The sequence below is a fragment of the Oncorhynchus keta genome, unplaced genomic scaffold, assembly GCF_023373465.1.
Source record: "Oncorhynchus keta strain PuntledgeMale-10-30-2019 unplaced genomic scaffold, Oket_V2 Un_contig_5916_pilon_pilon, whole genome shotgun sequence".
Taxonomy (NCBI): domain Eukaryota; kingdom Metazoa; phylum Chordata; class Actinopteri; order Salmoniformes; family Salmonidae; genus Oncorhynchus; species Oncorhynchus keta.
The window spans coordinates 359578-386413 of record NW_026288583.1 but is presented as its reverse complement, the minus strand read 5'-3'; the positions used below and the strand labels follow the sequence as shown (position 1 = coordinate 386413).

At 41.5% G+C, this 26836-nt stretch overlaps 1 protein-coding gene across 1 annotated transcript; it reads left to right on the top strand.

Annotated features, from left to right (window-relative positions):
- The first annotated feature begins 404 nt into the window (after nt 1-404).
- On the top strand, nt 405-26353 carry LOC118362798 (prostaglandin E2 receptor EP2 subtype-like). The gene is made up of 2 exons (XM_035743417.2): nt 405-1703; nt 20639-26353. Exons 1-2 carry the CDS (start codon nt 888-890, stop codon nt 20930-20932), a joined length of 1110 nt encoding a protein of 369 aa, XP_035599310.1. The 5' UTR covers nt 405-887; the 3' UTR covers nt 20933-26353.
- Nucleotides 26354-26836: the final 483 nt, after the last annotated feature.

Sequence of the window (26836 nt, the reverse complement as noted above, 5' to 3'; positions counted from 1 at the left end):
GCACATGACTTCTGATTTGCAGTTTTGTAAACCAAGCAGTTCAGGACTTTTCGCTTAATTATGAGGCTATATAGATTAGGTTATAGTCATACTTTGATTAATTAAATGACCCTTGAAGCCTTTTACTTAATCTAATTTAATCCCCTCTATTGGCTATAAAATAGAACTAGGCTAGTCATCAATGAAATAGAAATAAGAACTTCCAAAACATACAGACCATGTTAAAATGCATTGAATAAGAGTAATTCACATTACCATGACATTCAGCTCAATCAGCTCCAACTGTGCTTGAGTGTGCCACTCTTCTGAATAAAATCTTTCCACCTCTGTATTGGAGGAGAGGGTGTGTCGACATATCGGTGACGTCCCTGCATTACTTCGCTCAAACAGCTCATTCAGGGAGAGGAACCCATGGCTCACAGACGCAGAACATCCGCGTTATCCTTACCAAAGAAAAACAAACGCCGGCAAAACATAGACCCTTAAATAATGTACGGAATGACTACACATAGGCTGGTTCGGACTTTTTTTGTCATTTTTTTCTCTGGACAGGAAACAATATAGAAGCAGGGCAAAGGGTGCCTATATTTTGTGAATCAAGACTTCGCCAGAGTCGGATGAAGAAAAGGTGGAGAGAGAAAGCGCGCGGCTCCATACTCGATCAACTTGTAGCATGATCTCGCATCACAAGCTCCGGATCACAGCAAAATAAAACAAAGGCACAAACTTTATTTCACAAGAGGAATAGAAGTTGGCATACTTCACTTTGTGCTTTTTATTTTTGAAGTGCTGAAACAAAAGCACTGTTTTATTCTCAGGAACAGTGAATCGTTTTGGAATCTCACCCAATCAGCACTGAAGTCTTGGACGGAGGCAAAACTCTTCCTATGGCAAACGACACCGAGAAGGACCCATGCCACAGCAACCTGCACATCGACAATGGGAACCCGCGCATTAGCGCGATAATGTTCTCTGCCGGAGTGATAGGGAACTTGGCGGCTTTGATCCTTCTGGAGATCCGTCGCAGGAAGGACAAGAGCCGGCAGCGACTGTCGCTCTTCCACGTCCTGGTCACCACGCTGGTTGTCACTGACTTGATGGGCACCTGTCTGGTCAGTCCTTTCGTCCTGGCAGCCTACTCCTTTAACACCACCATTATTTCTATGATTGACAGTAACCCTCCCGCAATGTGTGAGTATTTTGGATTCTGTATGACTTTTTTCAGCTTGGCCACGTTATCTGTCCTCTTCGCAATGGCGCTTGAGCGATGCCTCTCCATTGGGTGTCCATACTTCTACGGGCGGCACGTCACCAAACGTTGTGGATATATCACCATTCCATTCATCTATTTAGTTTGCGGGGTGTTTTGCCTCATGCCCTTTTTGGGTTTTGGGGACTACGTGCAGTATTGCCCGGGGACGTGGTGCTTCATTGACATGAATCCGTTAATGCCGGAAGACCGAGTTTATCCAGTCCTTTACGCAACGGTTATGCTCATCCTAGTCCTCGCTATAGCGGCTTGTAACGCCTTTGTCGTATACCACCTGATTTTGATGTACCGGAGGCGCAAACTAAACGGGGGATCCGTGACAACTCGGAGTAAGAAGGACCGGAGAGTCCTCTCCATGGCCGAAGAGGTCGAACATCTTATAGTACTGGTGTTCATGACGGTGATATTCGTGATTTGCTCCCTTCCTCTGGTGGTAAGTTAAACAATTGTTTTTCTAAGTTATACTATTCGTCTGTTTTCCTCCGGGGGGGCCCTTAAATGTATTGATTGCATATTTGTATTTCTATTACCTTCTCAAAGTCAATAAAATGAATCTGTGACTTTACAGGTTTGCAACTCCACGTTATTTTATTATTATTCTTGTTATGATTATTACTACTATTATTCATAATAGAATACATAAAAGGTTCCTACAGAAACTTTAATACCCTAGATGTTCTTTGAGTAACCTTTTTAAAAGGTTCCTCGGGGAAAAGGTTCCTGGAGGCCCTTTAGGTGTTCTGCTGGTGTTTCAATCTGAAGAACCCCTAAAGGTGCCTCCAGGAAAACATTTTTAAAGAGTGTAACTATCGCCTATCAATTGAGAAATAAAATGTTGCTTGATTCAATTGTGCAAAAAAATATCAGTGTTAGTCAATTAAGTACTCAGGGATACAAACCTGCCATTGTTCAGTGATATTCAACATTTTGATCTCAAAATAGGTCATCCATGTGAATTGTGTAGATTTGTATAAAATAAAAAAAATAAACACGTTTTGGGGGGGGGTCTGACGAAAAGTATCCAGACGCAGAGTGTATCACCCATTTAGCTATAAAAGAGAGGCGCAGACAGATATTCTCCCTGGAAGAATCTCAGTTGCATGCTCCTCGTGTCCTCTTCTCGCCCCTTCTCAAAACCCATTGGAGAATGTCAGAGGGGAGGGATCTCTGGCTTTCTCATCAATTAACAGTAAAACAAAAAGCAGTAAACAAAAGGCGAATGGAGATCCAAATAACCAAAACAGCCTACAGCCTACATTTGTTGTTACCTTTTTGGACCCTCACCAGTTTGCATCCCTGATACAATGTCAACCGTTGATGAACATTCATATTTGATCATGTATCAACAACAAGATAGGAACCTATACTAAAAATACAATAATAGTTATTGTTATCAACCATACCAATCACAATACTAATCTTACTGATAAAAATGATTTGTTTAGATACATTGAGGGGAAAAAGTATTTAATCCCCTGCTGATTTTGTACGTTTGCCCGCTGACAAAGAAATGATCAGTCTATAATTTTAATGGTAGGCTTATTTGAACAGTGAGAGACAGAATAACAACAAAATAATCCAGAAAACCGCATGTCAAAAATGTTATAAATTGATTTGCAGTTTAATGAGGGAAATAAGTATTTGACCCCTCTCAATCAGAAAGATTTCTGGCTCCCAGATGTATTTTATACAGGTAACGAGCTGAGATTAGGAGCACAGTCTTAATCTCCGTTTGTTACCTGTATAAAAGACACCTGTCCACAGAAGCAATCAATCAATCAGATTCCAAACTCTCCACCATGGACAATACCAAAGAGCTTTCCAAGGATGTCAGGGAAAAGATTGTAGATCTACACAAGGCTGGAATGGGCTACAAGCCAAGCAGCTTGGTGAGAAGGTGACAAAAGTTGGTGCAATTATTCGCAAATGGAAGAAACACAAAAGAACTGTCAATCTCCCTCGGCCTTGGGCCCCATGCAAGATCTCACCTCGTGGAGTTGCAATGATCATGAGAACGGTGAGGAATCAGCCCAGAACTACATGGGAGGATCTTGTCAATGATCTCAAGGCAGCTGGGACCATAGTCACCAAGAAAACAATTGGTAACACACTACGCCGTGAAGGACTAAAATCCTCCAGCGCCCGCAAGGTCCCCCTGCTCAAGAAAGCATATATACATGCCCGTCTGAAGTTTGCCAATGAACATCTGAATGATTCAGAGGACAACTGGGTGAAAGTGTTGTGGTCAGATGAGACCAAAATATAGCTCTTTGGCATCAACTCAACTCGCTGTGTTTGGAGGAGGAGGAATGCTGCCCGTGACCCCAAGAACACCATCCCCACCTTCAAACATGGAGGTAGAAACATTATGCTTTGGGGGTGTTTTTCTGCTAAGGGGACAGGATAACTTCACCGCATCAAAGGGACGATGGACGGGGCCATGTACCGTCAAATCTTGGGTGAGAACCTCCTTCCCTCATCCATGGCATTGAAAATGGGTCGCCGATGGGTATTCCAGCATGACAATGACCCAAAACACACGGCCAAGGCAACTAAGGAGTGGCTCAAAAAGAAGCACATTAAGGTCCTGGAGTGGCCTATCCAGTCTCCAGACCCTAATCCCATAGAAAATCTGTGGAGGGAGCTGAAGGTTCGAGTTGCCAAATGTAAGCCTTGAAACCTTAATGACTTGGAGAAGATCTGCAAAGAGGAGTGGGATGAAATCCCTCCTGAGATGTGTGCAAACCTGGTGGCCAACTACAAGAAACGTCTGACCTCTGTAATTGCCAACAAGGGTTTTGCCACCAAGTACTAAGTCATGTTTTGCAGAGGGGTCAAATTCTTATTTCCCTCATTAAAATGCAAATCAATTTGTAGCATTTTTAACATGCGTTTTTCTGGATTTTTGTTGTTGTTATTCTGTCTCTCACTGTTCAAATAAACCTACCATTAAAATTATAGACTGATCATTTCTTTATCAGTGGGCAAATGTACAAAATCAGCAGGGGATCAAATACTTTTTCTCCCTCACTGTACATGGAGAATATTTCACAGGTCAATAATAAAACTCATAGGCATGTAGAGCCACTAACAAAGCATTAGCACATCGAATAAGAACTTTCTAAGTGGTTTCTAATTTGACTAATTTAGCTGTTACAACTGAAGTCTGGTTTCCCTATCCCTCTCTACAGCAAAAAGTTTGCCATTTGTTGGTAATTTACCCCCCTCATAAATTCCAAGGATTAGGGTGAGGCTCTTCAGTTAGTACCTGCTCTCCATCCAGGAAGAGCTGTACATGGCTCTCATCCGGCAAAGGGATTCTATTCTTATGTATGAGGAATTGTACACACTCTAAGAAGAAAACAAAGAAAAAAGATTAAGCTTACTCAGGTCATATTTCAAACAGTAAGTTAACAACTGATCACACCTTACACAGTATTACTACCAACCTTGCATCTATTTATTCATCTGCTGGCAAATACATACCCTGTCTGTGATATACAGCCCACTTTTATCTTCTTTAAGGAGGTAGGGGAGGAACAAAATGGCTGCATTGACCTTGATACCTTAAATTGGAGGGTGTGTAATAAAAAAGGCAGGATTAGAATATTATGAAGCAGGGATAATCAACAAGATTCACCACAGGACGATTTTGGAATGTAATTCATCTTTTTTTCTTTTTTTTCTTCTTCTCTTAAGTGGATGGTTGGGGGGCGGGAACATGATTACAAATCATTTGTAGATTGCAAATTGACCGCAAGAAGGCCAAACAGATAGAATATTTAACCTATTCATTTCAAACCTTGCTTGCGTTTTTATAAGATCATGTGTCTCTCTATAATGCATGGGAATACTTCGGAACATATTTACAAAATTAAAATCAATTGGAGATGATTTACTGGTCTTGTTATGCTGCTGGAAATGTGATGGAATTTACAATGTGAGAAGAAAATACCCAAGCCAGCACATTATGATCTTGGTATGAACAATGGTGTTAAAATGTTATTAGTGTGTTAATTCATGTGAGTAGGAAAATTGAAGAATTTATACATATCCCTTCCCCGTCTGGTCTTTCAATGAGTAGTACATTTGAATGAGCGACATTTAGTTAGTATTGGAAAAGACAAATATTCTCCATGTACAGAACACACAATCACAGTGCAAATACATCCAAATACTTTATATGTTTGTAAATCCATAGTGAGCTTTAAACATCATCTTGCTTTGGTCTGAAATACTGAGTACCAAACAGGCCACCCCAATGCACCATCCAGAAAGACATACTGTAAATTAGACACAAACACAACATGAGTATTCAATATTAAATGCATCTCACTAATGTGATTTATTTATTCTCCTTCTTGTCAAGTTTAACAGTTTAACAGTAACATAACATGTCTTACCTGTTTGTGGAGGTTGATACATTTCTCTATCACAGCTCCTAAACTCTCTACAACTTAACTGAACAGGGGCAGGATAAGACAAGGACTAAAGGGAGGAGGATGGAAAGAGATGGTGAGAGAGTCTATCATGGGTTTAAAATATTTAGTCAAGTTTACAACTCAGTATCCTGTGTTGCAAGTTTAACATAGCCTCCATAAACAGGTAAGACCACACACACACACACACACACACACACACACACACACACACACACACACACACACACACACACACACACACACACACACACACACACACACACACACACACACACACACACACACACACACACACACACACACACACACACACACACACAGATGATCAATCTAGGTTGAGTTTCTCACAGCACCCAAACTCTCAACAACGTAGACTATGCAGAAATCACACTTCCATTTCCTGCTTGCTAAATTTCTAATAAGTTTTCCTAATTTCAGTTTATGTGGCAAAACATATGGCAAAACGTATGGTCCAGTATATCACTGGGGCCAATCTTCCTGCCATCCAGGACCTCTATACCAGGTGGTGTCAGAGGAAGACCCTAAAAATTGCCAAAGACTCCAGCCACGCTAGTCAGAATGTTCTCTCTGCTACCACACGGCAAGCGTTACCTGGAGTGCCAAGTCTAGTTCCAAGATGCTTCTAAACAGCTTCTACCCCCAAGCCATAAGACTCCTGAGCAGTTAGCCTTTTGATTATCTGGACTATTTGCATTAACCCCCCTCACCCCCATTTTTACTCTGCTGCTACTCTGTTTATTATCTATGGAATCACTTTACCTACATGTACGTATTACCTCGACTAACCTGTGCGGGGGTACCGGTACCCCCTGTATATAGGCTCATTACTATTATTTTATTGTTGCTCTTTAATTATTTATTGTTTTTCTATTTTATTCTTTACTTAACACTTATTTTTCTTAACTACATTGCCGGTTAAGGGCTTGTATAAATAAGCATTTCACTGTAAGGTAATACCTGTTGTATTCGGTGCATGTGCATGTGACAAATAACATTTAATTTGATTGTACTGTTTTTTGATAATAATTTGAATTATTATTGTTAGCTAGTGAATAGTTAACATTTACCCACCTTTCACGTCGATCCGTTGCAAGTCGTCTCTCACCTGTCTTGTCTCCAACCATCCGTGCACTTCCCGCCTCCAGTGCATCTTTGAACCAACGGTCTCCATTCGAATTATACATACAAGCGCCCTTTAATCACGAGCGCACTGCTGGTTCCAAAGCGAACCACTCTTTTGAAAAGGGTTCTCAAAAGCACACCTTAAGTCTACAAATGTTTAAAAACAAACTGATGGCAGAGTATGGGTTCTTAAATTAACCTTAAAACCTCTTAAATGTAATCAAACATATAATCTACGTACTCCCCAAACGTAATTATTTATCATGAGGGCCAAAAAAATTAACTAGTAATGCTAAATACTCCAAGAAAGTATCAAATCTCACTTCTCTGGTAAAAAAATAGTTATACATTGCTGAAGTGTAGTTACTTTTGAGGAAAAAAATACATATTTGTGTATTGAGTGTTAGAGAAAATGTGCATATTTTCTAAAGGTCTCTCTTGATCAAACCGTCTGCCCCCATCGCTGTGAACATATCACAGAGCTCTAGCTTGGCTTCCTGAACTTGTTTCATATTCATAATTTCCTTCTATGACAAACAGAAAGTGGTGTTCATTTAAAGTCTATGAATTATTTTATATGAATGGCTATGAATCGATCTCTGAATGTGTAACAGCGACGAAAACGCAATCTCCTGCTGGGTTACCAGGCATATTGTTGTTAGTGGCTGTGACATAAAGTTCAGCCAGGAGTTGATGGGCAGTAAATAAATAAAAAAAGTATGGGGATGAGGTAGGTAAAAATGGGTGGGCTATTTGCCGATAGACTATGTACAGCTGCATCGATCGGTTAGCTGCTCAGATAGCAGATGTTTGAAGTTGGTGAGGGAGATAAAAGTCTCCAACTTCAGCGATTTTTGCAATTCGTTCCAGTCTCAGGCAGCAGAGAACTGGAACGAAAGGCGGCCAAATGAGGTGTTGGCTTTAGGGATGATCAGTGAGATACACCTGCTGGAGTGCATGCTACGGATGGGTGTTGCCATCGTGACCAGTGAACTGCTTCTGTGGCTCAGTTGGTAGAGCATGGCGCTTGTAACGCCAGGGTAGTGGGTTTGATTCCCGGGACCACCCATACGTAGAATGTATGCACACATGACTGTAAGTCGCTTTGGATAAAAGCGTCAGCTAAATGGCATATATTATTATTATTATTATTATAAGGCGGAGCTTTTACCGAGCATGGACTTGTAGATGACCTGGAGCCAGTGGGCCTGGTGACGAATATGTAGCGAGGGCCAGCCGACTAGAGCGTACAAGTCGCAGTGGTGGGTGGTATAAGGTGCTTTAGTGACAAAACGGATGGCACAGTGATAAACTGCATCCAGTTTGCTGAGTAGAGTGTTGGAAGCAATTTTGTAGATGAACATCGCCGAAGTCGAGGATCGGTAGGATAGTCAGTTTTACTAGGGTAAGTTTGGCAGCGTGAGTGAAGGAGGCATTGTTGCGGAATAGAAAGCCGACTCTTGATTTGATTTGTGATTGGAGATGTTTGATATGAGTCTGGAAGGAGAGTTTACAGTCTAGCCAGACACCTAAGTACTTATAGATGTCCACATATTCAAGGTTGGAACCATCCAGGGTGGTGATGCTGGTCAGGCGTGCGGGTGCAGGCAGCGAACGGTTGAAAAGCATGCATTTGGTTTTACTAGCGTTTAAGAGCAGTTGGAGGCCACGGAAGGAGTGTTGTATGGCATTGAAGCTCGTTTGGAGGTTAGATAGCACAGTGTCCAAGGACGGGCCGGAAGTATATAGAATGGTGTCGTCTGCGTAGAGGTGGATCAGGGAATTGCCCGCAGCAAGAGCAACATCATTGATATATACAGAAAAAAGAGTCGGCCCGAGGATTGAACCCTGTGGCACCCCCACAGAGACTTCCAGAGGACCGGACAGCATACCCTCTGATTTGACACACTGAACTCTGTCTGCAAAGTAATTGGTGAACCAGGCAAGGCAGTCATCTGAAAAACCGAGGCTACTGAGTCTGCCGATAAGAATATGGTGATTGACCGAGTCGAAAGCCTTGGCAAGGTCGATGAAGACGGCTGCACAGTATTGTCTTTTATCGATGGCGGTTATGATATCGTTTAGTACCTTGAGCGTGGCTGAGGTGCACCCGTGACCGACTCGGAAACCAGATTGCACAGCGGAGAAGGTACGGTGGGATTCGAGATGGTCAGTGACCTGTTTGTTGACTTGGCTTTCGAAGACCTTAGATAGGCAGGGCAGGATGGATATAGGTCTGTAACAGTTTGGGTCCAGGGTGTCTCCCCCTTTGAAGAGGGGGATGACTGCGGCAGCTTTTCAGTCCTTGGGGATCTCAGACGATATGAAAGAGAGGTTGAACAGGCTGGTAATAGGGGTTGCGACAATGGCGGCGGATAGTTTCAGAAATAGAGGGTCCAGATTGTCAAGCCCAGCTGATTTGTACGGGTCCATGTTTTGCAGCTCTTTCAGAACATCTGCTATCTGGATTTGGGTAAAGGAGAACCTGGAGAGGCTTGGGCGAGTAGCTGCGGGGGGGCGGAGCTGTTGGCCGAGGTTGGAGTAGCCAGGCGGAAGGCATGGCCAGCCGTTGAGAAATGCTTGTTGAAGTTTTCGATAATCATGGATTTATCGGTGGTGACCGTGTTACCTAGCCTCAGTGCAGTGGGCAGCTGGGAGGAGGTGCTCTTGTTCTCCATGGACTTCACAGTGTCCCAGAACTTTTTGGATTTGGAGCTACAGGATGCAAACTTCTGCCTGAAGAAGCTGGCCTTAGCTTTCCTGACTGACTGCGTGTATTGGTTCCTGACTTCCCTGAACAGTTGCATATCGCGGGGACTGTTCGATGCTATTGCAGTCCGCCACAGGATGTTTTTGTGCTGGTCGAGGGCAGTCAGGTCTGGAGTGAACCAAGGGTGATATTAGATTGCTTCTTGTGTAAATATTTTCTGTCTGGATTTGAATGATTTGTATCATGCAGCGTTACACAGTTAAACTGTCGCTCTTTTGCATGTTTAGAAAAATATATATATTTTAAAAAATGAGTTCTTAACAGGGCATGTTTTTTTTTACCCTCGCAGGTGTCGTCTCCTTCAGACATGAGCTCGTCGTCAGAGCAGAAAGTCAATATATATAAAAAATATTTTAAAAAATAAAAAGAGTTCTTAACAGGGCATAATCAATCATCTTTTTAATTACATCATTGAAGCATAGATGCATTAAGGTAGAAAAAACAGCATGTTTCAGTTTTTCTCAATAAGTTAGTTCTGCATTTTTTGAACGGAGCATGCTTATCTAAAATGGTGAGGAAGTTACTTTTAAAGAATAACCAGGCATCCTCAACTGACGGGATGAGGTCAATGTCCTTCCAGGATACCCGGGCCAGGTCGATTAGAAAGGCCTGCTCACAGAAGTGTTTTAGGGAGCGTTTGACAGTGATGAGGGGTGGTCGTTTGACTGCGGCTCCGTAGCGGATACAGGCAATGATAACAAGATAAACAATGTAAAACATACGGGATCTGTCAAATGTATATAGGTTCGGAACTTTTGGTAAATAGCACAGTTACAAATAGAAATCAAATTGGATGAGAGGAAGGACTAAGAACAAACAAAAGAGAACTATTGTAAAGTAGACTGTGTCTGTAAAATGTGTATAGGATGTGTAAATTGAAGGTAAAAGCAGAAGTGTTTATTAGTGTACTCCAATTGGGGGATCGGTGGTAGGGTTTGCGGGGAATAATAATAATAATAATGTTTGTGTCGCTTTGCTTTATCTTGGCCAGGTCGCAGTTGTAAATGAGAACTTTTTCTCAACTGGCCTACCTGGTTAAATAAAGGTGAAATATATATATTTTTTAAATGCCCATGATTTTAGAATGAAATGTTCGACGAGCAGATATAGTGTAAGTTCCTACCATTTTTAAAAACAACTTCAAAACCCCTGCCACTGTCACTTCAGGCCCAGGCAGTATGGTACAAGGGTGAATGGTGGGACTTGGGGCAGACACAGTCCATGGAAACGTAGGCTCCTCTCTTGGGTGTACCCCCTCTCTTTCTCTCCATGTTCCTCTCCCTCCACTCTCCTCTCGCTCCCCTCCTCACTCCACATCTCTATCCCTCCAATCATCTCTAACTCCTCATCCTCCCTGCCTTCTGCTCCTGAGCCCTTACTCTCCATAGCCTTTCATTTGCTTTCACTGACTTAGAGGAACAGAGGGAGAGGAGAGGATCAACAAATAACACATCATCTTGCTCTCTCACACTGTCTGTCTCCCTTCCTGTCTTTTAATCAACCATAGACACTCTTCCTAATTAGGGGTTTCCATAATAAATTGTGTGATACAGTTACACACCTTCCAATTCCCCCAACTTGTCAGCTGGCTATGTAAACATATATCCAACTCATCATATGAGCTACACTGTCAAATAATATGAAAACTAGGCAATATATAGCCTTTGAATATTTGCACCTAGCAAACATGACAAACCATAACCTAAACACAACAGAAAACACAAATTACTCCGGCCTTCATTTCGGTGGCTAGTTAGCTGTTTGTCTGTGTGACAGCTGAGGTGACGTTTCGTGAGCGCAGCTCAAATTTACCACTACATACAGCTTTTCTTGTCTGACAGACGAACTAGCTTGTTAGCAGCAGGCCATTTCCATATGAGTTAGCTGACTATATACAGCTGAACACTGAAACTATTTCGATGAGACAGAGCGCAATCATTCGAGCTCCACCAATGATGAGCTCACCTATACCAACAAAGTTATCATGACCTGACAGGACTTGCTAATCTTAGAGCTATTCCCCAAGTTTTGACAAAGATATTATTGTTCGGAAAACAAGGCCAATCCCTGCCGCTATAGTAATTTAAAGAAAAGCTGTTGACTGCCACAATGGGTTCTAAAGAGTTCATGTGTCACGCCTGCTCCCGCTCTCTAGGGCTCGAGGGCACCAGGCTGCCCATCTTTACGCACACCTGTCACCACCGGCATCAGCGCTTCATTGGACTTACCTGGACTCATCACTTTATTGATTGCATCCTCTATATCTGTCTATTCCCCAGTTTGATCCCGTTTCAGCATTAATGTCATTATGTTTCCTTTGTCCAGACGCTGTCCGTGTTTTGTTTAATGTGTTATTTATTAAATATTCACTCCCTGTACTTGCTTCTTGTCTCCCAGCATCTGTTCTCACAGAATGCTGACACCAATATTGGAATCAGAGAGTTTTTTGTTTTGGTTGGTGTGTCGGTTTCTGGTGCCGCTGCCAAAGGAACCGGGGATGCCTCAGCTGGCTCGTCAGGCTTCCATACCTTAGCAGGTTCGAGAGCTTTTCTTGCCTCGGTTGGCTCGGCAGGCTCCCATCCCACGTCATGCCTCAGCCGGCTCATCAGGCTCCCACGCCTCTGCTGGCCTCTGTCAGACTCGCTGAGGTGGGACGCCGGGTGGTGCCCCTAGAGGGGGGAGGGTACTGTCACGCCTGCTCCCGCTCTCCCTCTCTGGCGCTTGAGGGCGCCAGGCTGCCCATCATACGCACACCTGTCACCATCATTACGCGCATTAGCGCTTCATTGGACTCACCTGGACTCCATCACTTTATTGATTGCCTCCTCTATCTATCTATTCCTTAGTTTCAGCATTAATGTTATCCGTAGCCAATGTGAGTAAGACCTTTATACAGGTCAATATTCACAAGGCCGCAAGGCCAGACAGATTACCAGGACGTGTACTCTGAGCATGCGCTGACCAACTGGCAAGTGTCTTTACTGACATTTTCAACCTGTCTGTATTACCAACATGTTTCAAGCAGACCACCATAGTCCGTGTGCCCAAGAACATGAAGGTAACCTGCCTAAATGACTACCGACTCATAGCACTCATGTCTATAGCCATGAAGTGCTTTGAATTGCTGGTCATGAGACCATTATCCCAGAAACCCTAGACCCACTCCAATTTGCATACTGCTCCAACAGATCCACAGATGATGCAGTCTCTATTGCACTCCACACTGCCCTTTCCCACCTGGACAAAAGGAACACCTATGTGAGAATGCTATTCATTGACTACAGCTCAGGGTTCAACACCATAGTGCCCTCAAAGCTCATCACTAAGCTAAGGACCCTGGGACTAAACACCTCCCTTTGCAACTGGATCCTGGACTTCCTGACGGGCTGCCCCAAGGTGATAAAGGTAGGTAACAACACATCCGCCACGCTGATCCTCAACACGGGGGACCCCCAGGGATGCATGCTCAGTCCTCTCCTGTACTCCCTGTTCACTCATGACTGATGTCCAGGCACGACTCCAACACCATCATCAAGTTTGCCGTTGACACAACAGTCGTTGGCCTGATCACCAACAACGATAAGACAGCCTATAGGGAGGAGGTGAGAGATGTGGCTGTGTGGTGCAAGGACAACAACTTCTCCCTCAACATGATCAAGACACATGCACAACCCCATTCTCAACTAACATGGTCCAAATACACAAAGACAGTCGTGAAGAGAGCACTACAAAGCCTATTCCCCCTCAAGAGACAAAAAAACATTTGACATCGTCCTCAAATGGTTCTACACCTGCACCATCGAGAGCATCCTGGTTGCATCACTGCCTGGTATGGCAGCAGCTCGGCCTCCGACCACAAGGGACTACAGAGGGAAGTGCATACGGCCAATTTCATCACGGGGACCAAGCTTCCTTTCATCCAGGAACTCTATACCAGGCGGTGTCAGAGGAAGGCCCTAAAAATTGTCAAAGACTCCAGCCACCCTAGTCATGAACTGTTCTCCTCTACCTGAGCACCAAGTCTAGGTCCAAAAGGCTTCTTAATAGCTTCTACTCCCAAGCCATAAGACTCCTGAACAGCTAATCAAAGGTCTACCCAGACCCCTCTTTTACACTGCTACTACTCTCTATTTATTATCTATGCATAGTCACTTTAACTCTACCTACATGTACATATTACCTCGACCAACCGGTGCAACCGCACATGGACTCTGTACCTGTATCCCCTGTAATAGCCGTGCTATTATTATTTTACTGCTGCTGTTTAATTCTTTGTTACTTTTTTATCTTTCTTTTATTTTAAATTACTTAACTAAATATTTTTCCACCGGCACAGGTTTCATACATTCACATATAACGATTAAATATTCACTTACTTTTTGAAAATCTTCCTCTGATTTGTCATCCAAAGGGTCCCAGCTATAACATGTAGTGTCGTTTTATTAGATAAAATCCTTCTGTTTAGTTGGCGCCATTGATTTGAGTAATCCACTCGTTCAACTTGCCATTAAAGGAATCTGAAAATCTACCCCTAAACTTTGTTTCAACCAGTCAAAATATGTTTCTATTTACTCCTCAGATATCCTAAAATGTAATCAAAATATAATATTTATTTCGGAAAAAAGTATGTTCAATAGGAAGCCGATTTTAGCAGGTGCGTAATTTCTTCATGACGTGCTCAAACACAAATTTCCAAGATTGTGTCCTTCTACTAAAACTGTTATGTCTTATTCGTGTTTGAAGTTACAAGCCTACAACTTTGAACATAGACTGCTGACACCCTATGGAAGCCATAGGAATTGCATCTAATTTACAATATGACCTTCCTCTTGCATTTCTAAGAGGGTGGTCTCTCTCAATTCTGGTTGGTTTTTCTTTGGATTTTCTCCTACCATATCTATTGTGTTATTCTCCTACATTATTTTAACATTTCTACAAACACTACAAAAAAGTGTTTTCTTTCCAATAGTACCAATTATATGCATATCCTGGCTTCAGGGCCTGAGCTACAGGCAGTTTACTTTGGGCACATCATTCAGACATGAAATGGAGAAAAAAGGGGCCTATTCCTAAGTTAACCTACTAGAGGATACCACTCCACCCACCTCATTGCTGTCTACTTAATTTCTATCCTATTAAAATCTATTTGTTGGTTAAGGGGTTGTAAGTAAGCATTTCACTGTAAGGTTGTGAAATTTGATTAGATTTTCAACTTACTATTGTATTTTTTTATTTAACCTCCTTGAGATGGGGAAAACATGTTTTTTATTATTAAGTTGAACATGTGCTCTTCATGTCAGTTTCTTCACCAACGTACGCTATTCCTATAGGGACCCAGTTGTGCTATGATAAACACATTACACAAGTCTATGTAGTTCAACACTTACATGAAGAAGTGTATTGAAATACACTTTAATAGGAGAGAAATTAAGTAGACAGCAATGAGGTGGGCAGAATGATTTCCTCTAGTAGGTCACCTTATGCGTCATGTCGGCAGGAAATCAAATATCACCCACCAGTCCCTCACAAAACCTAAACACCTTTGTTAAAAAAATTGACTTTGTACTTTTTTTATTATTGGTGTTTCCTAAATCTGTCTTGCCTTACTTTCTAACTAAAACGACATACTGTGTATTAATCATCCCACATACTATGCAGCCAATTCTACTAGATTAAACCCATAAAATAGTCTGGCATTTAAAGCATGCTAAATTTCTCATAATATAAAACTACATTTTTGGTACTATTTAGAATGTAAGTGAGGGTATTCAAACATGGCCGATGGGGTCATACATTATTACAAGTGAATACATTATTACCATATCATAATTCATTATACCTGATGAATGCACAACATCAATGAAGATACTATCTAGAATGCTCATCTTCAATTCGAGCTTCATCAGGGTCACATAGAGGCCAGTGAACTAACAGTGGGACCAAGTTTCCATCTCAACCACCCCTGCTTCATATGACGGAAGAGATGCATCGATTTATTAAATAGTCTTGTTACCAAGAAATGCTCTACTGCTAAATTGACAAGGTGCCTGCCCCTAGGGAATGTACAAAGCAAAAACAGCCCTAGACACAAACACATGGATGCCCAATGACGCTCCAACCCCCGTACATATATCAAGCGGAACATTGGCCTGGCTTATCAGGCAAAACATAGGATCCCACATAAAAGTATGCTTGTTAACCACGCAACTTGTATAGGTTGTCATCAATGACGTCATAATTTCTTCCATTTAAAACATACCATTTAGTTCGGACACTCTATTGTCACACTTATTGATAACAACCAATACGTTGAAAAAAAAGGGGATAAATGAGAATCTTAGGCTTTTTAAAAACTTATTTCCCACTTTTTGGTTAATGTCTAGCTTATCACTCAGAGGTAGTCTTATAGGCAATATAGGGCACTCTATGGTAATGCAAACAGTCAGACCCCCCTCCCCCTGTGGGATTGGCGCCTTTCCTCTATGTCTGCCTGCTGTCGATGAAACCGGATCCTGCCTGTGAGCACTGCTTGCTCGACTTTCCCTCGTTACTGTGCCCTCAGGCACCGATGAAATAATTAATAATTAAACAGCGTTTTGCTGTTGCAAATAAGACACTGACTGAGAATACAGGTTTCTGCATGTCTCCTCAATATCTGCCCAAAGTGTTCTCTAACTAATCAATAATTACACAATCCAGACAGTTTGTTCCAGATCGAGGGCACATAGGGTTCTGACAAACATAATTAGTAGAGAATTTAAAGGAGCTCCCTGAAATATTTTTATTTAGTATTAAACCCTGGGATTAAGGTGGTGTTCCCTAACAGCCTGATTATTGGCAAACAAAATGGCAGCTCGGTTGGGGGAGGGAGGGAAATACCAAATTTATATGTAAGCTATTTCTCAATGATCTTTGCTCGATTTCTCAAGTCCTATATCATGGCTTCCTACTCAAAATGCATTGAAGGAGGTCAGAAGGGAGGAACCATGGGTGTTCTTCTCCAATGTGTTCTGAGAGGGCATGGAGAAAGGACACAAGGGAAGACTATTGAGAAAGAGTCTTGGAGAATCAACAAGTTCAACACAAAGTGTTCATCTGGAGGTACTTATAAAGCCGTTACTGCACTTGCATAATGCAGACTGATACGAGAATGCATTTAAAACACGAAATAACTCTGTGTCAACAATTCACACAAGAGTTCAGCTCATTATGTTGCCCCATTGTAATTTGTGTAATCTACAGGCATGGCTGTGGTGTTTTTCCACTCTACTCAGGGTTGTTCACACTGCTAGTTCCACCCACAGGATATTGTCGTAATGATAGATGTTTCAGGAAATTGGCCCGAAAGAGTCTAGAGTACTTTCACTTTTACTGGACACAGCACTCTTGAGTCACACCGGGAAACCCCAACAGTACACACAGCTTAGCAGCATACAGTTTGTGTGTGTGTGCTCGGTCGAGGAATGTGCATCTCCACTCTTTCACTAATACAAAGAGTAATAAAAACCTGTGAGATGGTTGGTTACATTTTCCGATCATTATTGTGGAATTACATAAGAGGGAAATTGATGTAATTTTCTCCAAAAATAATATACTTTATTTGACTTCAATTTAGAAAATTGCAACTGTTATAAGGTATCTAGCGGTGGAAATTTGTACCTTACAAAATCTTGTTTCATTCCCGCAAATACCTTTTCGGCTCTGTGCCATTTAGCATGTGGAATAGCTACAGTGCCTTCAGAAACTTGACTTATTCTACAATTTGTTGTTACAGCCTGAATTCAAAATGTATTTTTTTTTTTTTTTTACTTCTAGCTCTGAAGTTGGTTGTTGATCATTGCTACTGTAGATTTTGCTACTGCCATTTTCTTGCTATAGATTCTCAAGACGATTTAACATGTCGCCATACCGGGACGGTTGAGCTAACGTGCGCACTAATGTGATTAGTATGACGTTGTAAGTTGTAAGCTTTAATTATTGTTAATCTAACTGCACTGTCCAATTTACAATAGCTATTACAGTGAATAAATGCCATGCTATTGTTTGAGGAGAGTGCACAACAACAAAACTTTTCTCACGGCAACTGGTTTGATACATTGACCTCTGAAGGTAAATAATATACTTCAGTCATTTTGCTCCGATTCGTGATCCTGAGGGTCCCAGAGATAAAATGTAGCACAGTTTTGTATGATAAAATCTATTTTTTAAATCAAATATAAGAACTGGGTTCTACAGTTTGAACCCCTGCTGTCTCTGGCTCCACAGCCACCCCATCTAGACATGTGAAAGTTAGTATATTTATTTATTTTCTTTTACAACTAGGCAAGTCAGTTAAGAACAAATTCGTATTTTCAATGACAGCCTAGGAACAGTGGGTTAACTGCCTGTTCAGGGGCAGAATGACAGATTTGTACCTTGTCAGCTCAGGGGTTCGAACTTGCAACCTTCCGGTTATTAGTCCAACTCTCTAACCACTAGACTACCCTAGGAGTGTGTAAACTTACCTTTGTATTACCATATCATTTTTGTATGTTCTCTATATTTATGGACTTAAAAAGCTATCAATTGACCAATTCAGCACATTTGGGCAGACTTGATACAAAATATTGTCCAGTATTGCAATGCTTCTCTGGATCAATCTGAAACTTTGCACACACACTGCTGCCATCTAGTGGCCAAAATCTAAATTGTGCCTGAACTGCAATATTATATTATGGCCTTTCTCTTGAATTTCAAATATATTTTTTACCAGATCTAATGTGTTATATTCTCCTACATTAATTTCACTTTCCGCAAACTTCAAAGTGTTTCCATTTGGGTATGACATTTTAGGCAAAAATTGAAAAAAAAGGTCCGATCCAGTTTGTAAGTCAAAACTGTAACTAGGCCACTCGGTGTTGTCTTACGAAGCAACTCCAGTGTATATCTGGCCTTGTGTTTTAGGTTATTGTCCTGCTGAAAGGTGAATTTGTCTTTCAGTGTTTTTTTATTTTACCTTTATTTAACCAGGCAAGTCCATTAAGAACAAATGCTTGTTTTCAATGACAGCCTAGGAACAGTGGGTTTAACTGCCTGTTCAGGGGCAGAACGACAGATTTGTACCTTGTCAGCTCGGGGGGTTGAACTTGCAACCTTCCAGTTACTAGTACAACGCTCTAACCACTAGGCTACCCTAGTGTCTGTTGGAAAGCAGACTGAACCAGGTTTTCCTCTAGGATTTTGCCTGTTTAGCTCTAATTCCCTTATTTTTGTCCCCCTCCCCAAACTCCCTAGTCCTTTCTGATGACAAGCATACCCATAACATGATCCAGCCACCACCATTCTAGAAAATATGAAGAATGGTAATCAGTGATGTGTTGAGTTGGATTTACCCAAACATAATGCTTTGATTTCAGGACATAAAGTAAATTTCTTTGCCACATTTCTTGCAGTTTTACTTTATCGTCTTATTGCAAACAGGATGCATGTTTTTGAATATTTGTATTCTGTACATGCTTCCTTCTTTTCACTCTGTCATTTAGGTTAGTATTGAGGAGTAACCACAATGTTGTCGATCCGTACTCTATTTTCTAAATGGCATATATATATTATATATTATATTATCATATATATTATTTTCTCTTATCACAGCCATTAAACCCAGTAACTGTTTTAAAGTCACTATTGGCCTTGTGGTGAAATCCCTGAACGGTTTCTTTCATCTTTGGCAACTGAGTTAGGAAGGACGCTTGTATCTTTGTAGTGACTGGTTGTATTGATACACCATCCAAAGTGTAAATAATAACTTCACCACGCTCAAAGGGTTATTAATTCATTTTTGTTGTACATTTTTATTATACACACATTTTTACACACACACACACACACACACACACACACACACACACACACACACACACACACACACACACACACACACACACACACACACACACACACACACACACACACACACACACGGTCTAAAGGTAAAAGGCCTCCTGCGGGGACAGGGGCTGGGATTAAAAATCTAGGACAAAACACACATCATAACAAGAGAGACACCACAACCCTACATAAAGAGACCAAAGACAACAACAACAGCATGGCAGCAACACATGAAAACACAGCTTGGTCGCAACACCACATTGACAACATGGTAGCAACAAAACATGGTTCAAAACGTTTTGGGGACAGACAACAGCACAAATGCAAGAAGGTAAAGACAATACATCACGCGAAACAGACAACTGTCAGTAAGAGTGTCCATGATTGAGTCTTTGAATGAAGAGATGGAGATAAAACTGTCCAGTTTGAGTGTTTTTTGTAGCTCATTCCAGTCTCTAGCTGCAGCGAACTGAAAAGAGGAGCAACCCAGGGATGTGTGTGCTTTGGGGACCTTTACCAGAATGTGACTGGCAGAACGGGTGTTGTATGTGGAGGATGAGGGCTGCAGTAGGTATCTCAGATAGGGGGTAGTGAGGCCTAAGAGGGTTTTATAAATAAGCATCAACCAGTGGGTCTTGCGACACATATACAGAGATGACCAGTTTTACAGAGGAGTATAGAGTGCAGTGATGTGTCCTATAAGGAGCATTGGTGGCAAATCTGATGGCTGAATGGTAAAGAACATCTAGCTGCTCGAGAGCAACCTTACCTACTGATCTATGAATTACATCTCCATAATCTAGCATGGGTAGGATGGTCATCTGAATCAGGGTTAGTTTGGCAGCTGGGGTGAAAGAGGAGAGATTACGAATCCAGGTCTAAATTTAACCTTAGCCTGCAACTTTGATATGTGCTGAGAGAAGAACAGTGTACTGTCTAGCCATACTCCCAAGTGCTTATATGTGGTGACTACCTCAAGCTCTAAACCCGCAAAGGTAGTAATCACACAGGTGGGGAGAGGGGCATTCTTCTTACCAAACCACATTACCTTTGTTTTGGATGTAGATGGCAGCGGTGGGATTCCTCAGTAAGTCATTTGATCAGGACTCGTTATTCAGTGTATTCTCTTCCTCTCTTGTATCTTAGATCCGTGTTTATATCAACTCCACGGGGCAGAGGAAGGAGAGCCACAAGATGGACCTCATCGCCCTCCTCTTTCTCTCAACCAACTCCATCGTGGACCCCTGGGTGTTCATCTTCCTCAGCCCATCAGTGCTGCGCTTCTTCTGGGGAGCCCTGTGCAAGACGCCCCTCCTGCGGTCCAGGGAGTCTTTCTTCAAGTCCTCCCTGGGGAAGCAGACGCACGCCCAGCTGGAGCTGTGCCATCCCAGTGCTGTCTCCGAGTTCACCCACTCTCCGATGTCCACGCATATGGTTTGACCCTTTGATGTACTGGACCTAATTGGGGCCTTGTATGTTGTCTCTGAAGGGAGAAGCCACTCAGAATAGTGCCACTGCCCAAATGTGCTGCCTGCCTAGTGGTTTGATTATATTGCAAGGATGTGGGGTGTGTGTGTAGCTACTTAGGGGCAACTTCTGGACAAGTGGAGCGGCAACCTACACATTCCTGCAAACGTAGGCTGCTGCTTGCTTGTTTTGGAACAAGCTCTGAGGCTCATTTTGGAAGCCTCCGGAGGCCAGCAACAGACATTTGACGGGCAGTTAGACTCCAACTCTGAGGAGAATGGAGTTGCAGTACAGGGTCACGTTCTTAAAAGTACTACCCATTATTTGTTTTTACAGCCTGGACTCTCAGATCAGAGGCCACTACAAGGACAGCAAACCAGGATTCACATCACTGAAGGAACTAAATCAGATAAGGACTGTTTATTCTATGTGAGTTGATCATGCTCCAGATGCATTGTTGCATTGTTACACCCTGGGACTTCCAGGGAAGTTTACATGAATTATTTCTATTGAGATGTTCCTGTTACTACACCCTGGGACTTCCAGGGAAGTTTACATGAATTTTTTCTATTGAGATGTTCCTTCAGCCATCAAATGGAATCCTTGTGGTTTTGGGAATTGTTATCAGAAAAGTCAGAGTCATGCATGTAATCCAAGCAAGATTCACACACTCCAAACCTATGTTCAAATACTATTTAGGGTATTTCAAATACATTTGGATGTAAGCATTTGGTAATTTTAGTCTGAAAACACAAGTAGTTTAATATTGGAATGTATTTGGAAATAACCTTGGAAAGTATTTGCATGTATTTCGTAAATAAATATTTAAATACTACCATGCATTTGAACCAGGTCTGTTTGGTATTTGAAATAATGTAGTTGGAAATACTTTCAAAATGTAGGCTATTTATAGTAGAAGTAGTTGATTCGGGACACATTCAAATATTAGTACGGTATTTATACTGTATTTGAGTAAAAAGTACTAAAATACGGTACACAGAAAATAACAAATAATCAAATACATGTATTTGAGCCCAGGTCTGACACACACATACACTGTCCCCTCTCCCTGCAGCTATGACCCGTTGACCTTTCCCCTGTCACCCCACTGGGTACTCACCTCAAACGGTCAAAGGGTAATAGCTCGAGATTGACATTTCTTTTTGTAACATTTACATTTTTTATCAAACATATTCATGTGGTTATGTTATGAGAATTGTGCTATGAGAGGAGGTTTCGTCTGTACCCTTATGAGGTACCTCAGTGTTTTATTTTATTTAATCTTTATTTAACCAGGTAGGCCAGTTGAAAGGACAGCTTGAGTATTTATTATGTGTCCCAGCCCTCAGATCTCATTGATGTGTTAGTGTACCTGGTGACAAGGTACTCATGAATGTTCAGTGCGCAGTTGTAAATGTGTCGTTCGTGTGTGTGTGTGTGTCAGTAAACCTTTTTATGTGACGAAAGTAAAATGTCGTATAAAAAATGTCACGACAGGCCTGATTGAAAAATAACATTTGTTGGTAAACATTTCAAATGTCCACATACAATATGCCAGACAATATGGGATTTTTTTGTGTCAGTAACATTTATTATGCATGAAATGGCGGTGGAAACGCTTTTTTCATTTCCAATATATATCGAGGGTCTTATTCTGGTGACATGATGATTCATGCTTGGCTGTCGTTTGACAAATAAAAATAATCTTGCTATTTTGTCCATAATAATGTCATAATTTAGGCTATAGCCGCACTGCATCTGCGAATGCGAGCTATTAGCTAGTGTGCACGTGCCAAGACCAGAGTGGACACATTCGCTATAAAACGCAACTTTTTTGAGACAAGACCATCAGTAGAAAATGTGATGGAAACCCATTTAACCTTTTATTCGGGACATGGGAATACACACAATGTTTTATCTGTAACATGTCAATTTGATGGAAACAACTCTCTGGTGGGAAAATGCGCATGTTGTTTTCATATGGATTTTAGATTATTTGCATGAAAATCTGTCGCCAATTGAATGGAAACCTAGCTGATGTCAAAGAGATGCCACTGAAAGAAACATGATAACAGCAAGAAATCCTACCTCTAAAGTTGAAGTCGGAAGTTTACATACACCTTAGCCAAATACATACAAACTCAGTTTTTCACAATACCTGACATTTAATCCTAGTAAACATTCCCTGTCTTAGGTCAGTTAAGATCACCACTTTATTTTAATAATATTAAATGTCAGAATAATAGTAGAGAATGATTTATTTCAGCTTTCATTTCTTTCATCACATTCTAAGTGGGTCAGAAGTTTACATATACTGTACTCAATTAGTATTTGGTAGCATTGTCTTTAAATTGTTTAACTTGGGTCAAATGTTTCGGGTAGCCTTCCACAAGCTTCCCACAATATATTGGGGGAATTTTTGGCGCACACGCTTTTTCAGTTCTGCCCACAAATGTTCGATAGGGTCAGGGCTTTTTGATGGCAACTCCAATACCTTGACGTTGTTGTCCTTTAGCCATTTTGCCACAACTTTGAAAGTGTGCTTGGGGTCATTGTCCATTTGGAAGACCCATTTGCGACCAACCTATAACTTCCTGACTGATGTCTTCAGATGTTGCTTCAATATATCCACATAATTTTAATTCCTCATGAAGCCATCTATTTTGTGAAGTGCACCAGTCCCTCCTGCAACAAAGCACCCCTACAACATGATGCTGCCACCCCCGTGCTTCACGGTTAGGATGGTGTTCTTCGGCTTGCAAGCCTCCCCCTTTTTCCTCCAGACATAACGATGGCCAAACAGTTCTATTTTTGTTCCATTGGACCAGAGGAAATTTCTCCAAAAATTACAGTCTTTGTCCCCATGTGCAGTTGCAAACCGTAGTCTGGCTTTTTTTATGGCGGTCTTGGAGCAGTGGCTTCTTCCTTGCTGAGTGGCCTTTCAGGTTATGTTGATATAGGACTCGTTTTACTGTGGATATAGATACTTTTGTACCTGTTTCCTCCAGCATCTTCACAAGGTCCTTCGCTGTACGTTCATCTCTAGAAGACAGAACGCTTCTCCTTCCTGAGCTGTATGACGGCTGCGTGGTCCCATGGTGCGTACTATTGTTTGTACAGATGTACAGATGAATGTGGTACCTTCAGGCATTTGGAAATTGCTCCCAAAAATGAACCCAACTTGGAGGTCAACAATTTGATTTTCCCATGATGTCAAGCAAAGAGGCACTGAGTTTGAAGGTAGGCCTTGAAATACATCCACAGGTACACCTCCAATTGACGTCAATTAGCCCATCAGAAGCTTCTAAAGCCATGACAGTCAACTTAGTGTATGTACATTTCTGACCCACTGGAATTGTGATACAATGAATTATAAGTGAAATAATCTGTCTGTAAACAATTGTTGTAAAAAGCACCTGTGTCATGCGCAAAGTAGATGTCCTAACCGACTTGCCAAAACCATAGTTTCTTAACAAGAAATTTGTGGAGTGGTTGAAACATGAGTTTGACTCCAACCTAAGTGTATGTAAACTTCCAACTTCAACTGTACCTATACCTGTTGTTAATGTTTATTTATTTAACCCTTATTTTAGCAGATAAAATGGGATTCCGTGGTAAATTGACTGAGAATAAATTATTATTTACATGTCAGACCCTGTGAAAGATCCTGATTGCACTGAGCTTTTAAACTTTGTCAGGCATGTGTAATTATGTACATGTGTATGCCTGTGTGCGTGTGTGTGGATGTGTGTGTTAACGCTTCTGTTAGTATGCACCTTGGCGCATCCATCTAGCCCTTTATCCATCAAACCTGTTCTGGAGCCCCGCTTCCTGTCATAGACCCACGTCGTGGATGACATCCAGATGTGTATGTTAACAAAGTTAGACTCCCAACCAGCCCTTTAAACAAAAGATTACTCTCTCATTATCAAAACAAACAGGGATTTGACTAGCTCCAGCAATATAACTTACACAAGCAAATCAGACACTCAAGTTGCCTTTGGGAGAGCATATTGAATTAACAACATGCAGACCCTTTGAATTGATCACTAGTCACAAATACTAACGAAAATAAACACAATTATATAGCATTAATTACATTGGAGATGGCTCCACAGGAACAGGCATGCGATTTTGATTACAAACGTGATTAATTCTGTTTACTCTTGCAATTGATTTAATGAAGGTGGTTAGTCAGAGGGAAATTACTTTGTTGAAACATATTGTGTCTCGTGTCTGTCCTGGGTCGTGTTGATTAGGCACCAAATATAAGAAAACCAACTGAAACAGGGAGGGACAACATGAATATGAACTTTTCTCAATTTTGTTTTTTGTTGAAAAACGTTTTCCATTGCATGCCCTAATGAACATCACCCAAATAAGTTTTCTAGGCTTTAAGGTTGGTGATGCCGTAGCTAAAGTCTGGGCTGGTAAGATGGCCTAAGGCCCCCTGCCTTGTGGTGGGAGGATGTTTGGTTTCATATAATCAAGTTCCTGCAAAGAAGCGTGAGAGTACAGAGGCACAAACCTCTCTGGTCAAAAGTAGTGCAATATATAGAGAATAGGGTGCCATTTGGGACACAGCCTTCCTCTCTCAAGGCTAATACACAACCATGCCTATGATATTAGTACAAATGCCAATTTAGATAAATTATGTAGTTCAATGTTGATTTTTAAGGCATCAAAAAATAACTGAAGTTTTATGATTGCTATTAACATTGCGGATGTGGAGTTCAATCACAAGCCAGTTATCTACACTCTATTTTATTTCTCTGTCACCCACTCTCTATTAGTCCCTCTCCCTCCTTTTTTTCTCCCACTACCTTGTTCATTCTCCCCTCACCTTAGACTTCTTGGTCACATTTCAAAAGGCCTCCTCCTTGTCCCTCACCTGAACATACAAACAGAAACACACACACACACACACACAGCGGGTTAATTTGAGGGAATGTGATTAAGTCACGGGCTCTGACAAGAGACAGAGAATGCCAGACACCCATTGGAGAGAAACGTGTTTATCAACAACGGCAATGTCTTGTCTGCCAAACTGAACCGCGTCGCCAAGAACTGACATCCTCCCAGACGTGATTGTTCCATTCCACTCACTTACCTGTCTGGTTCCATTTGGGTTTAGCTGACTAGTACATTTTGCACATTTCAAATGTACACGTGGTTGGCTTGACGTAAACCCAACATGACACATTCCAGGCACTTGTACCTACGTACCATTGGGATCTATAACTATTTCAAGCAAGGCAGCTTTTTTATGTGCTTTTTTTGTCTTGTCGCTTGCAGCAGGTACTATATGCTACCTATTGTGTCTCAATTGCTGGTTCTTGTGAATTTTCTGTCAAAATTAATGTGTTGTAATAAAGCTGGTACCACTAAAGATTATTGCTGTGCCATGTTCCTTTTTCCCCGCTATCATCAGCAGCTCTACCATTTCCTCTGTGATGGTTATCACCTAAACCCAAGGACCTCATCACGAGTCATGACCAAAATGTCAGCACTGTTCCGTCCTTCATCGATAATCCAATTCAATCTCACTTTATTTACGATGTCCTTGTTAATAGAATTATCCATTGGCAGCCATGAGTTTAATAGGCAAGGAGGGAGGAAATTCATTTATCGAGAAAGGCATAGCCAGGAAAACAGCTGCTATGTGGCATGTTGAGAGATGGTGTGGAGAGTTACACAAACATACACAAGTGAGATAGTGGAGGGCTAATGAGAGAGGCCAATCCCAAAGGCCAAACAACTCAACTCAAAAGTGACACACACTTTAAAAATATACAGTTCCTACACAAAGATAGATATATTGTTCATGAATGAAGACATGGTAAATAGATAAAGTTATTCTAAGCTATATTCTTTGTT

Bases quoted from the DNA above. Each gene is read 5' to 3' on its own strand.
- LOC118362798 (XM_035743417.2), top strand. From the start codon at position 888: ATGGCAAACGACACCGAGAAGGACCCATGCCACAGCAACCTGCACATC. The intron at 1,704-20,638 runs GTAAGTTAAACA...CTTGTATCTTAG, and splicing joins TTTGCTCCCTTCCTCTGGTG to ATCCGTGTTTATATCAACTC.